The 15,098-nt window shown below is 48.0% G+C and overlaps 1 protein-coding gene across 1 annotated transcript in view; it reads right to left on the reverse strand.

The window, feature by feature from the left end:
* The window catches only part of plppr5b (phospholipid phosphatase related 5b), a gene marked incomplete at both ends in the record, with an annotated part of 91,269 nt that overhangs the window by 3,588 nt on the left and 72,583 nt on the right, over positions 1-15,098 (reverse strand). The window contains one exon of the mRNA XM_084151890.1: positions 620-754. Within this exon, the coding sequence (XP_084008016.1) occupies positions 620-754 (135 nt within the window). The remainder of the gene's footprint in view (positions 1-619; positions 755-15,098) is intronic.

Genomic DNA, 15,098 nt, shown 5'->3' on the forward strand with positions numbered 1-15,098 from the left:
CTAATCAATGACATGTTCAAATAAACCAGTGTGGTAACACTTCAAATGGACAGCTAGTATGACCCATATCACTGAGTTCAAAACGTTATCTATATGATCAAAACAACCATGTTAAGAGTTTGACAGTATAGCAATCCTAGAGTATATTCATAGTGTACATAGGGTGTAGGGCAGGGGTACTCAACTCTTACCCTACGAGGTCCGGAGCCTGCTGGTTTTCTGTTCTACTTGATAATTAATTGCACCCACCTGGTGTCCCAGGTCAAAATCAGTCCCTGAATAGAGAGTGAACAAACACAGTGGAACTGGCTTCGAGGTCCAGAGTTGAGTTTGAGGGGTGTAGGGGATAGGGTGTGCCCATAGGGTGTAGGGCAGGGATGGGCAACTCCTCGGTGGCCTGATTGGTGTCACACTTTTGCCCCAGCCCCAGCTAACAAACCTTACTCCAATAATTAACTAATCTTCAGTTTAGAATGCAATTAGTTTAATCAGCTGTTAATCAGCTTTTGCTAGGGATGGGGGAAAAGTGTTACACCACTCCGGCCCCCGAGGACTGGAGTTGCCCATCCCTGGTGTAGGGTGTAGTAGGGAATAGTATATAGGCCATAGGGTTGAGTACCTGCGAGGCGATGTACTTCTCCAGTGGGCTCTCCACTCTGGACATGTTCATCATGGGAGCGTTAGGCATGTTGTCCTGCGGGGGGTCTTCACTGAGCAACAGCTTGCCTTTGAAGTTATGCACCACACACACCACCTAGAACACACACACACACACAGGGTGGTAGGGAGAGACAATAGTCTCTATCAACATAACCATTCTCACACAGACAGGAGAGGAGACCTACATATAGAATCATATAGGATTCTGCACTCCTCAATTCCATGATTCCTTTATGAAACGTTTCAATCTGCAATGGCTTGAAGCCAGAAGAAATTGCTGTAAAAATATGTGTGTGTGTGTGTGTGCACATGCACTCATGCCCAATATGTGTGTATGCGTGTCTGATGTGTGAGAGTTGGCCTCTTTAAGCTTGATATGCGTGCCTATCCTGAAGCGAGTTAGCTCTCACAATGCATGGTGTATGACACACTCCAGTAAAGGCCAAAACCAGGCTTTGAGCTTCAAAATGAGGTGATCAATCTTACAGTTGGAGGTTGGAGTTAACAGAACAGTGTGTGTGTGTGTGTGTGTGTGTGTGTGTGTGTGTGTGTGTGTGTGTGTGTGCAATTCCCTCCAGTTCTCATTCTTCTATACTGCATGCGTTTCACCCTGCGGTGATAGGAGGAGAATAGAATACATATCTGAGCCCTTTGTTGATGTAAATCAGTTGATTTCTTCCCTTTCTCCTCTTTTGTTTCCCCAAGCCAAACCATTCCTTTATGCAACACACCATTCCATAGCCTTTCAACATCCTAAAGCTTTTTGCTCCCAATATATTATCTAGCTCCTACTGAGCAGGAAGGTGTTGATAATTGGAACAATAAAAAGCACAAAGCAAACAGTCAGGTAATCTATACTATTTATTTTTTACCATTTCCTCAACAACAACAACCATTGTTTTTCAGCATTGTTTTTGTTGGACGGCGTTGACTGTGATGGTAGTGGTATTGCAGTGTGAGGAGAGGAAGACGAAGAGGGTAGTTCTTGCCAACGGTGGGTGTAGGTAGGAGCACTGGTCGTATTGGAGCCCCGGTCGCTTTACCCTCTGGTAAGGAGAAAGATATCTACAGTTCCAAATGAGCTCCAGCACTCCCTAAAGCTAGGGTTGTTACGGTATGGTACTCAATTGTTGCAACATAGGGGACCGGGGGCTGTGACACAGCGATGCCATAGTGTTGTAGTGGAAAAAATATATCTATATTACTTCTCACATTTTCATATCTCCTCTTGCACTTCTTGTTTAAGGAAGACTTGAATGATTCGTTAATGAGGTGACTTACAGTCAGTCACTAAGTAAAACACTTCTATAAGACTGTCTGCCCTAGATTCTCTGTTTGATCCATCGTGATATGAACAGAAATCAGACAGATTAATTACTATACTTAATCAAATCATCAATCAATGTGAATCAGAGACACCTTGTTAAAGTAGCATCTGATGATCTAGTCTCCCGAGTGGCGCAGTGGTCTAAGGCACTGCAGCACAGTGCTAGCTGTGTCGTAGCCGGCCGCGACCGGGAGACCCATGGGGCGGCGCGCAATTGGTCCAGGGTAGGGATGTAGCTCAGTTGATAGAGCATGGTGTTTGCAACGCCAGGGTTGTGGGTTCGTTTCCCACAGGGGGTATGAAAATAAAAATAATGTATGCACTGTAAGTCGCTCTGGATAAGAGCGTCTGCTAAATGACTAAAATGTAAATGTAAAATGATCAATCATATGCTTGAGCACCAACCTTGGAACGGTAAGTAGTAGCATCATGCCACAATAAGAGTTAAATCGATTTAAACTTCTTTCATTTCAATGCAATCCTGAGAGGCAGCAAGGATGCTCTGTCTATAAGGATTATTTTAAGAATAGAAAACATTCACTATTATTCAAATCACATGAGGCTAACTCTCCTTATACGATAACCAATGGAAACCTTAGAAGTAGAAGGATAGGATATAAATGGAGGGATCTAATGTGTTCGGCTTGCACCAAGTTTGATCCATTAGAATAATCTATGAAAGGTGGTACTTTCTAGCATTGAACAGTGAGCACTAACATCACCCAACAGTCTGGTGGGTTCAGCTTTAATGAAGAGATCTCTCTTTAGAGTAAATAGCATACTCTCCTAGCCTATCCCAGCCCACTTCCCTATTCATCTCACTCCCTAGTGCTAGAGAGAGAGAGAGAAAGAGAGAGAGAGAGAGAGGCGGATAGAAGAGGAGGAGAGGCGGTTTGATCTTATTTCTCTGGATCCCCTATCTCTTTCATCCGCTGATTACTGGAACTCTCACATGCGTGTCTCACACTCTAACATGCATGCAGCACAGACTGTGCACAGAGAGTGTTAGAAACAACACACCTGCACATGCATTGCAGTGCATTCGGAAAGTATTCAGACAGCTTTACTTTTTCCACATTTTGTTATGTTACAACATTATTATAAAATGGATTAAATACATATTTTTCCTCCTCAATCTACACACAATGCCCCATAATGACAAAGCGAAAACAGGGTTTTCGATTCTTTTGCAAATATATAAAAAATAAAAAACAGAAATACCTTATTTACATGAGTATTCAGACCCTTTGCTATGAGACTCGAAATTGACCTCAGGTACATCCTGTTTCCATTGATCATCCTTTATTTTTTTATTTATTTTTATTTCACCTTTATTTAACCAGGTAAACCAGTTGAGAACAAGTTCTCATTTACAACTGCGACCTGGCCAAGATAAAGCAAAGCAGTGCGATAAAAACAACAACACAGAGTTACATATGGGGTAAAACAAAACAAAGTCAAAAATACAACAGAAATACATATAATATACAGTGTGCAAATTTAGCAAGTTATGGAGGTAAGGCAATAAAATAGGCTATAGTGCAAAATAATTACAATTTAGTATTAACACTGGAATGATGTGCAAGAGATGATGTGCAAATAGAGATACTGGGGTACAAATGAGCAAAATAAATAACAATATAGGGATGAGGTAGTTGGGCGGGCTAATTTCAGATGGGCTGTGTACAGGTGCAGTGATCGGTAAGGTGCTCTGACAACTGATGCTTAAAGTTAGTGAGGGAGATAAGTGTCTCCAGCTTCAGAGATTTTTGCAATTTGTTCCAGTCATTGGCAGCAGAGAACTGGAAGGAATTGCGGCCAAAGGAGGTGTTGGCTTTGGGGATGACCAGTGAGATATACCCGCTGGAGCGCAGACTACGGGTGGGTGTTGCTATGGTGACCAATGAGCTAAGATAAGGCGGGGATTTGCCTAGCAGTGATTTATAGATGGCCTGGAGCCAGTGGGTTTGGCGACTAATATGTAGTGAGGACCAGCCAACAAGAGCGTACAGGTCACAGTGGTGGGTATTATATGGGGCTTTGGAGACAAAACGGATGGCACTGTGATAGACAACATCCAATTTTGCTGAGTAGAGTGTTGGAGGCTATTTTGTAAATGACATCGCCGAAGTCAAGGATCGGTAGGATAGTCAGTTTTACGAGGGCATGTTTGGCAGCATGAGTGAAGGAGGCTTTGTTGCGAAATAGGAAACCGATTCTAGATTTAACTTTGGATTGGAGATTCTTAATGTGAGTCTGGAAGGAGAGTTTACAGTCTAACCAGACACCTAGATATTTGTAGTTGTCCACATACTCTAGGTCAGACCCGTCTAGAGTAGTGATTCTAGTCGGGTGGGCGGGTGCAAGCAGCGTTCGGTTGAAGAGCATGCATTTAGTTTTACTAGTGTTTAAGAGCAGTTGGAGGCTACTGAAGGAGTGTTGTATGGAATTGAAGCTCGTTTGGAGGTTTGTTAACACAGTGTCCAATGAAGGGCCAGATGTATACAAAATGGTGTCGTCTGCGTAGAGGTGGATCTGAGAGTCACCAGCAGCAAGAGCGACGTCATTGATATACACAGAGAAAAGAGTTGGCCCAAGAATTGAACCCTGTGGCACCCCCATAGAGACTGCCATAGGTCCAGACAACAGGCCCTCCGATTTGACACATTGAACTCTATCTGAGAAGTAGTTGGTGAACCAGACGAGGCAGTCATTTGAGAAACCAAGGCTATTTAGTCTGCCAATAAGAATGCGGTGGTTGACAGAGTCGAAAGCCTTGGCCAGGTCAATGAAAACGGCTGCACAGTACTGTCTATTATCGATCGCAGTTATAATATCGTTTACGACCTTGAGCGTGGCTGAAGTGCACCCATGACCAGCTCGGAAACCGGATTGCATAGCGGAGAAGGTACGGTGGGATTCGAAATGGTCGGTGATCTGTTTGTTGACTTGGCTTTCAAAAACTTTTGAAAGGCAGGGCAGGATGGATATGGGTCTGTAACAGTTTGGATCTAGAGTGTCACCCCCTTTGAAGAGGGGGATGACCGCGGCAGCTTTCCAATCTCTGGGGATCTCAGACGTTACGAAAGAGAGGTTGAACAGGCTAGTAATAGGGGTTGCGACAATTTCGGCGGCTAGTTTTAGAAAGAAAGGGTCCAGATTGTCTAGCCCAGATGATTTGTAGGGGTCCAGATTTTGCAGCTCTTTCAGAACATCAGCTGTCTGGATTTGTGTGAAGGAGAAGCGGGGGGGGCATGGGCAAGTTGCAGCGGAGGGTGCAGAGCTGGTGGCCGGGGTAGTGGTAGCCAGGTGGAAAGCATGGCCAGCCGTAGCAAAATGCTTGTTGAAATTCTCGATTATTGTAGATTTATCGGTGGTGATAGTGTTTCCTATCCTCAGTGCAGTGGGCAGCTGGGAGGAAGTGCTCTTATTTTCCATGGACTTTACAGTGTCCCAAAACTTTTTGGAGTTAGTGCTACAGGATGCAAATTTCTGTTTGAAAAAGTTAGCCTTTGCTTTCCTAACTGCTTGTGTATATTGGTTCCTAACTTCCCTGAAAAGTTGCATATCGCGGGGGCTATTTGATGCTAATGCAGTACGCCACAGGATGTTTTTGTGCTGGTCAAGGGCAGTCAAGTCTGAGGAGAACCAGGGGCTATATCTGTTCTTAGTTCTGTATTTTTTGAATGGGGCATGTCTATTTAAGATTGAGAGGAAATTACTTTTAAAGAACAACCAGGCATCCTCTACTGACGGAATGAGATCTATATCCATCCAGGATACCTGGGCCAGGTCAATTAGGAAGGCCTGCTCGCTGAAGTGTTTTTGGGAGCGTTTGACAGTGATGAGGGGTGGTCGTTTGACCGCGGTCCTGTTACGGACGCAGGCAATAAGGCAGTGATCGCTGAGATCCTGGTTGAAGACAGCGGAGGTGTATTTAGAGGGTAAGTTAGTCAGGATGATATCTATGAGGGTACCCATGTTTACGGATTTAGGGTTGTACCTGGTAGGTTCGTTGATAATTTGTGTGAGATTGAGGGCATCTAGTTTAGATTGTAGGATGGCCGGGGTGTTAAGCATATCCCAATTTAGGTCACCAAGCAGTACGAACTCTGAGGATAGATGGGGGGTAATCAATTCACATATGGTGTCCAGGGCACAGCTGGGGGCTGAGGGGGGTCTGTAGCAAGCGGCAACAGTGAGAGATTTATTTCTGGAAAGGTGGATTTTTAGAAGTAGAAGCTCAAACTGTTTGGGCACAGACCTGGATAGTATGATGGAGCTCTGTAGGCTATCTCTACAGTAGATTGCAACTCCACCCCCTTTGGCAGTTCTATCTAGACGGAAAATGTTATAGTTGGGGATGGAAATTTCAGAATTTTTGGTGGCCTTCCTAAGCCAGGATTCAGACACTGCTAGAACATCAGGGTTGGCGGAGTGTGCTAACGCAGTGAATAACTCAAACTTAGGAAGGAGGCTTCTGATATTTATGTGCAGAAAACCAAGACTTTTACGGTTACAGAAGTCAACAAATGATAGCTCCTGGGGAGTAGGAGTGATACTGGGGGCTGCAGGGCCTGGGTTAGCCTCTACATCACCAGAGGAACAGAGGAGGACTAGAATAAGGATACGACTAAAGGCTTTAAGAACTGGTCTTCTAGTGCGTTGGGTACATAGAATAAAGGGGGCAGTTCTCCGGGCGTTGTAGAAAAGATTCAGGGCATTATGTACAGAAAAGGATATGGAAGGATATGAGTACAGTTCAGGTAACCCTAAGCGTTGGGTAACAATGAAAGAGATAGCGTCATTGGAGGCATCGATTGAGCCGGTCTCGGCGTGTATGGGGGGAGGAACAAAGGAACTATATGAGGCAGTTTGAGAGGGACTAGGGGTTCTACATTGAAATTGTATAATAAGAACTAACCCAAACAGCAATAGGCAAGGCATAATTGACATGGGAGAGAGGCATAAAGCAGTCACATGTGTTATTAGAGAGAGCTAAGACACAACTGGAAATAGCGATAACGTTTGGGCTAAGACTAAACAGAATAAACAGGACAGGGTACCGTGTAAAGGAACAGTCCAGCAGGCATCAGCTGTGCAGCTGAGTGATCATAAGGTCCAGTGAACAGCAATATGTGAGTCCGAGAGCAGTTCAAATTGGTGCTTCAGCACAGCTAGCAGGGAGCACAGTTGTAGTTTGCGTGTGCTAGCGGGCCGGGGCTGGCAGATGGATCTTCGTGGTCGTCGCAACGGGAAGCCTGTTGAAACCACATCAGACTATTTCGTCGGCAAACCAGTCGTGTTGGATCGGCGGGGCTCAGTGTCAACACTAGGAGGTCCCGTCCGGTTGACAGAGAGGTAGATAGCCGGGAGATGGGCCTGAGGCTAGCTCAAGGCTAACTGGTGCTTGCTATAGGGCAATGGTAATGGTAATCAGCCAACAACAGGTTGCAGCTAGCTAGCTGGTTGTGATGATCCGGCGCTAGGGTCCAGTGATTCCGGCAGAAAGTCCAATAAGCTCTGGGTCGATAGCACGCTGGGTCGATAGCACGCTGTGCAGACTGGCCGACGAATTGTCCAGGCTAGAGCTAGAGCTCTTGAGATGTTTCTACAACTTGATTGGAGTCCACCTGTGGTAAATTCAATTGATTGGGCATGATTAGGAAAGGCATGCACCTGTCTACATAAGGTCCCAAAGTTGACAGTGGATGTCAGAGCAAAAACCAAGTCATGAGGTCGAAGGAATTGTCCTTAGAGCTCCGAGACAGGATTGTGTCGAGGCACAGATCTGGGGAAGAACACCAAAACATTTCTGCAGCATTGAAGGTCCCCAAGAACACAGTGGCCTCCATCATTCTTAAATGGAAGAAGTTTGGAACCACCAAGACTCTTCCTAGATCTGGCCGCCCGGCTAAACTGAGCAATTGGGGCGAAGGGCCTTGGTCAGGAAGGTGACCAATAACTAGATGGTCACTCTGAAGGAGCTCCAGAGTTCCTGTGGAGATGGGAGAATATCTACAGCACTCCACCAATCAGGCCTTTATAGAGTGGGCAGACGGAAGCCACTCCTCAGTAAAAGGCACATGACAGCCCACTTGGAGTTTGCCAAAAGGCACCTAAAGACTCTCAGACCATGAGAAACAAGATTCTCTGGTCTGATGAAACCAAGATTGAAGTGAATGCCAATCGTCACGTCTGGAGGAGTCCTGGCACCATCCCTACGGTGAAGCATGGTAGTGGCAGCATCATGCTGTGGGGATATCTTTTAGCGGCAGGGACTAGGAGACTAGTCAGGATCGAGGGAAAGATGAACTGAGCAAAGTACAGAGAGATCCTTGATGAAAACCTGCTCCAGAGTGCTCAGGACCTCAGACTGGGGCGAAGGTTCACCTTCCAACAGGACAACGACACTAAGCACACAGTCAAGACAATGCAGGAGTGGCTTTGGGACAAGTGAATGTCCTTGAGTGGTCCAGCCAGAGCCCGGACTTGAACTCGATCAAACATCTCTGGAGAGACCTGAAAATAGCTGTGCAGCGACGCTCCCATCCAACCTGACGTAGCTTGAGAGGATGTGCAGAGAAGAATGGGAGAAATACATGTGTGCCAAGCTTGTAGCGTCATACCCAAGAAGACTGGTTGAGCACGGCGCTTGTAACGCCAAGGTAGTGGGTTCGATCCCCGGGACCACCCATACACAAAAAAAATGTATGCACGCATGACTGTAAGTCGCTTTGGATAAAAGCGTCTGCTAAATGGCATATTATTATTATATTATTATAAGACTCGAGGCTGTAATCGCTGCCAGAGGTGCTTCAACAAAGTACTGAGTAAATTTTATATGTACATTTGATATTTCCGTTTTTATTTTTAATAACTTTGCTGAAATTTCTAAAAACCTGTTTTTGCTTTGTCATTGTGGGGTATTGTGTGTAGATTGAGGAGAAAAAGAAAAACAATAATCAATTTCAGAATAAGGCTGTAACGTAACAACATGTGGAAAAAGTCAAGGGGTATGAATACTTTCTGAAAGCACTGTACATTAACATGAGTGTCAACATACACAAGCCAGTAGCATACACAGAGACATGTACACAGATGCGAAGTGGAGTAGCTACTTTGAAGAATCTAAAATAGAAAATATATTTTGATTTGTTTAACACTTTTTGGATTACTACATGATTCCATATGTGTTATTTCATAGTAGGTGTGCCCAAACTTTTGACTGGTACTGTATATACACTCATTCCTGGGTTTTTCTTTATTTTTACTATTCTTTACATTGTAGAATAATAGTGAAGATGTCAAAACTATGAAATAACACATATGGAATCACCCTTTGCCTTGATGACAGCTTTGCACACTCTTGGCATTCTCTGAACCAGCTTCATGAGGTAGTCACTTAGAATGCATTTCAATTAACAGGTGTGCGTTCTTAAAAGCTAATTTGTAAGGCCGAGGGAGATTGACAGTTATTTTGTGTTTCTTCCATTTGCGAATAATCGCACCAACTGTTGTCACCTTCTCACCAAGCTGCTTGGCGATGGTCTTGTAGCCCATTCCAGCCTTGTGTAGGTCTACAATCTTGTCCCTGACATCCTTGGAGAGCTCTTTGGTCTTGGCCATGGTGGAGAGTTTGGAATCTGATTGATTGATTGCTTCTGTGGACAGGTGTCTTTTATACAAGTAACAAACTGAGATTAGGAGCACTCCCTTTAAGAGTGTGCTCCTAATCTCAGCTCGTTACCTGTATAAAAGACACCTGGGAGCCAGAAATCTTTCTGATTGAGAGGGGGTCAAATACTTATTTCCCTCATTAAAATGCAAATCAATTTATAACATTTTTGACATGCGTTTTCTGAATTATTTTGTTGTTATTCTGTCTCTCACTGTTCAAATAAACCTACCATTAACATTTTAGACTGATCATTTCGTTGTCAGTGGGCAAACGTACAAAATCAGCAGGGGATCAAATACTTTGTTCCCTCACTGTATACAAAATATATCCCTTTTGGTAAAAGACCAAGTCCATATAATGTCAAGAACAGCTCAAATGAGCAAAGAGAAATGACAGTCCATCATTATTTTAAGACATGAAGGTCAGTCAATACGGAACATTTCAAGAACTTTGAAAGTTTCTTCAAGTGCAGTCGCAAAAATCCATTCAAGCGCTACGATGAAACTGGATCTCATGAGGACCACCACAGGAATGGAAGACCCAGAGTTACCTCTGCTGCAGAGGATAAGTTCATTAGAGTTAACAGCCTCAGAAATTGCAGCCCAAATAAATACTTCACAGAGTTCAAGTCACAGAGACATCTCAACATCAACTGTTCAGAGGGGACTGTGTGAATCACATGGTCGAATTGCTGCAAAGAAACCACTACTAAAGGACACCAATAAGAAGAAGAGACCTGCTTGGGCCAAGAAACATGAGCAATGGACATTAGACCGGTGGAAATGTGTCCTTTGGTCTGGAGTCCAAATTGGAGATTTTTGGTTGAACGGATGATCTCCGCATGTGTAGTTCCCACCGTAAAGCATGGAGCAGGAGGTGTTTTGGTGTGGGGGTGCTTTTCTGGTGACACTGTCTGTGATTTATTTAGAATTCAAGGCACACTTAACCAGCGTGGCTACCACAGCATTCTGCAGCGATATGACTTCCCATCTGGTTTGGGCTTAGTGGGACTATCATTTGTTTTTCAACAGGACAATGATCCAACACACCTCCAGGCTGTGTAAGGGCTATTTTACCAAGAAGGAGAGTGATGGAGTGCTGCATCACATGACCTGGCCTCCACAATCCCCCGACCTCAACCCAATTGAGATGGTTTGGGATGAGTCGGAAGGAAAAGCAGCCAACAAGTGCTCAGCATATGTGGGAACTCCTTCAAGACTGTTGGAAAAGCATTCCAGGTGAAGCTGGTTGAGAGAATGCCAAGAGTGTGCAAAGCTGTCATCAAGGCAAAGGGTGGCTATTTGAAGAATCTCAAATTGTCACGGTTTCGGCCGAGGCTGCCTCTCTTCCTTGTTCGGGCAGGCTTCGGCGTTCGTTGTCTCCGGAATACTAGCTGCCACCGTTGTATGTTTCATGTTCGTTTGATTTTGGTCTGTCGTGTGTTGGGCTTATTTAGCTACTTCGCTCGGTTGAGCTTCCCTCCACTGCGTTGGAGTGTTTACGCACCTGTTTAGTGCGCTTTTGTTTGTTCGCCTTCGTGCGTAATTTCGCCTTCGGGCAAGTCGTGTCGTATTTTCCTTGTTGGAGATTTACTAAAGTCTGTTGGACTATACTTCGGTGTCCTGCGTTTGATTCCACCACTACACCCACCTACAGCACTCGTGACAGAATAACACACCTTAAAGAATGGAATCAGCAGGAGCCGCAGCAGCCCAGGCGACGCTGGAGGACAAGGTCCGGGAACAAAGGGACCAGATCCTGCAGATGGGGACCGCACTGCAGGAGGTGATCACCACCATCCGAGGCTGGGGGACGCCTCCACCGCCACCCACCCTGCCAGCACCATCGGCCAGTCAGCCCATTCCCGCACCGGAACCCCGAGGAGTCCGACTCTCGCTCCCGAGGGCCTACGATGGGACCGCGGCCGGGTGTCAGGGATTCCTTCTCCAGGTGGAGCTGTACCTGGCCACCGTGCACCCGGCGCCCTCGGGACATGAGAGCGTGTCCGCCCTGATCTCCTGCCTTTCCGGGAAGGCGTTGGAATGGGCCAACGCGGAGTGGAGGAGGATCGACGCGGACACCATCACATACGACGAGATCTCCCGCCGCTTCAGGGCTGTGTTTGACCATCCCCCGGAGGGGAAAGCGGCGGGGGAGCGTCTGATCTTCCTCCGGCAGGGGAGGAGGAGTGCCCAGGAGTTCGCCCTCGAATTCCGTACTCTAGCGGCAGATGCAGGGTGGAATGATCGGGCTCTCGTCGATCACTACAGATGTAGTCTACGAGAGGACGTCCGTCGGGAGCTGGCCTGTAGGGACACCAGCCTCTCGTTCGACCAGTTGGTCGACATGTCCATCAGGCTGGATAACCTGCTAGCTACCCGCGGACGTCCCGAGGGGGGTCCGTCCATTTCACCCTCCAGCGCCTCCGAGCCGTGCCCCATGGAGCTCGGGGGCGCTGGCGCTAGAGAGAGGAGGGGTCGGCTTACTAGGGGGTCCATCTCCTGCACCAACTGTGGTCGGGGAGGACACACCGCGGCTAGGTGCTGGGGATGGCCTCCTAGGGGAGAGGACGACAGGTCCCGCACTGGGGATTCCTTCCAGGTGAGTAGGCGCCCCACTCACCCAGAGCTCTCTGTTGCACATTTCTGTATACCTGTGAGTTTTCCACAGGTAGCACCTCATTCCCAGCATAAGGCGCTGGTAGATTCAGGCGCGGCTGGGAATTTTGTTGATAAGAAGTTTTGTTTAGCCTTAGGGATTCCCCTTCTTCCTGTTGATGTCCCTTTCCCCGTTCATGCCCTAGATAGCCGTCCGTTGGGTGCGGGCTTGATCAGGGAAGTCACTGCGCCACTTAGGATGTGTGCGCAGGGGGGTCATCAGGAGATGATTCAGCTATTTCTGATTGACTCGCCTGCGTATCCGGTGGTGCTGGGCATGCCCTGGTTGAGTACCCATAACCCATCTATTTCGTGGCAGGAGAGGGCTCTGATGGAGTGGTCTGCCCAGTGTGTGGGTCGATGTTTGGGCGTTTCCGTAGGGGCTACCTCGGTGGAGAGTCCAAACCAGGTGCCCGCATTGCATGTTCCCCCTGAGTATGGGGATTTGGCTATCGCGTTTAGTAAGTCGAGGGCGACGCGGTTGCCACCCCATAGGCAGGGAGATTGTGCGATAGACCTCCAGGCAGGAGCTACGCTCCCACGGAGCCATGTGTATCCTCTGTCTCAGGAGGAGAAGAAAGCTATGGAGACTTACATAGACGAATCTCTGAGACAAGGATACATACGGCCTTCCACTTCCCCTGCGTCCTCGAGTTTCTTTTTTGTGAAGAAGAAGGATGGTGGTTTACGCCCGTGCATCGATTACCGTGGTCTCAATCAGATCACGGTGAAGTACAGTTATCCACTCCCGCTGATTGCGACCATGACTGAGTCCTTGCATGGGGCGCGTTTCTTCACTAAATTAGATCTCAGGAGCGCGTACAACTTGGTGCGCATCAGGGAGGGTGATGAATGGAAGACTGCCTTTAGTACCACCTCGGGCCATTACGAGTATCTTGTCATGCCATACGGGTTGATGAACGCTCCGTCAGTTTTCCAATCATTCGTGGATGAGATCTTCAGGGACATGCAGGGGCAGGGGGTCGTTGTGTACATAGATGACATTCTCGTGTACTCGCCTACCCGTGTCGAGCATGTGGCCCTGGTGCGCAGAGTGTTGCGGAGGCTGGTGGAGCACGACCTGTATGTTAAGGCAGAGAAGTGTCTGTTTTTCCAGGAGTCTGTCTCCTTTTTGGGGTATCAGTTGTCTGCGTCAGGGGTAAAGATGGAGGTAGACCGGGTGTCAGCCGTGCGTAATTGGCAAACACCAACCACTGTGAAGGAGGTGCAGCAGTTTTTGGGGTTTGCGAATTACTACCGGAGGTTTATCCGGGGTTTTGGACAGGTGGCAGCTCCCATCACGTCTCTTTTGAAGGGGGGTCCAGTGCGTCTGCAGTGGTCTGCCGAGGCGGACAGGGCGTTTGGGAGGCTGAAGGACCTGTTTACCTCGGCTCCGGTGCTGGCGCATCCGGATCCCTCTTTACCATTTCAGGTAGAGGTGGACGCGTCTGAGGCCGGTATAGAAGCCGTGCTTTCACAACGGTCAGGCGCGCCACCTAAACTCCGCCCCTGTGCCTTTTATTCCAAGAAGCTCAGTCCGGCGGAGCGAAACTATGACGTAGGGGACAGGGAGCTGTTAGCCGTGGTACAGGCCCTAAAGGTGTGGAGGCACTGGCTCGAGGGGGCTCAACACCCTTTCCTCATTTTGACGGACCACCGTAACCTGGAGTACATCCGGGCAGCGAGGAGGCTAAACCCTCGGCAGGCAAGATGGAATATGTTTTTGACCCGGTTTACATTTAAGATCACGTACATCCCTGGGTCACAGAACGGTAAGGCAGATGCGCTGTCTCGGCGGTATGACACGGAGGAGAGGTCCGTGGAGCCCACTCCCATACTGCCGGAGTCGTGTCTGGTGGCACCGGTAGTGTGGGAGGTCGATGCTGAGCTCGAGCGGGCGTTACGCACCGACCCTAGTCCACCGCAATGCCCGGAGGGTCGGAAGTACGTTCCGCTCAAGGTTCGGGATCGATTGATCTATTGGGCTCACACGTCACCCTCCTCTGGACACCCGGGTATCGGCCGGACAGTGCACTGTCTTAGTGCCAAGTACTGGTGGCCCACGTTGGCAAGGGATGTGAGGGTTTATGTTTCCTCCTGCTCGGTGTGCGCCCAGTGTAAGGCGCCTAGACATCTGCCTAGGGGTAAGTTACTACCCCTGCCCGTTCCACAACGACCATGGTCCCACCTCTCGGTGGATTTCCTTACTGACCTTCCTCCTTCACAGGGGAATACCACTATACTGGTCGTTGTGGACCGGTTTTCTAAGGCCTGTCGTTTGCTCCCCATGCCGGGCCTTCCTACCGCCCTGCAAACTGCCGAAGCCCTATTCACCCATGTGTTCCGGCACTACGGGGTACCCGAGGATATTGTGTCTGATCGAGGTCCCCAATTTACCTCCAGAGTCTGGAGAGCTTTTATGGAGCGGTTGGGGGTCTCGGTGAGCCTCACCTCTGGTTACCACCCGGAGAGTAATGGGCAGGTGGAACGTGTGAACCAGGATGTGGGTAGGTTTCTTAGAACATACTGCCAGGACCGGCCGGAGGAGTGGGCAAGGTACGTTCCCTGGGCCGAAATGGCCCAGAATTCCCTACGCCATTCCTCCACTAACCTAACCCCTTTCCAATGTGTGTTAGGTTACCAGCCGGTTCTGGCACCTTGGCAGCAGAGCCAGATCGAGGCTCCTGCGGTGGATGAGTGGGCGCGGCGCTCGGAGGAGACATGGAACGCTGCACACGTCCACCTGCAGCGGGCCCTCCGACGTCATAAGGCG

Source organism: Coregonus lavaretus (assembly GCF_964263955.1).
Source record: "Coregonus lavaretus genome assembly, chromosome: 34".
Taxonomy (NCBI): Eukaryota; Metazoa; Chordata; class Actinopteri; order Salmoniformes; family Salmonidae; genus Coregonus; species Coregonus lavaretus.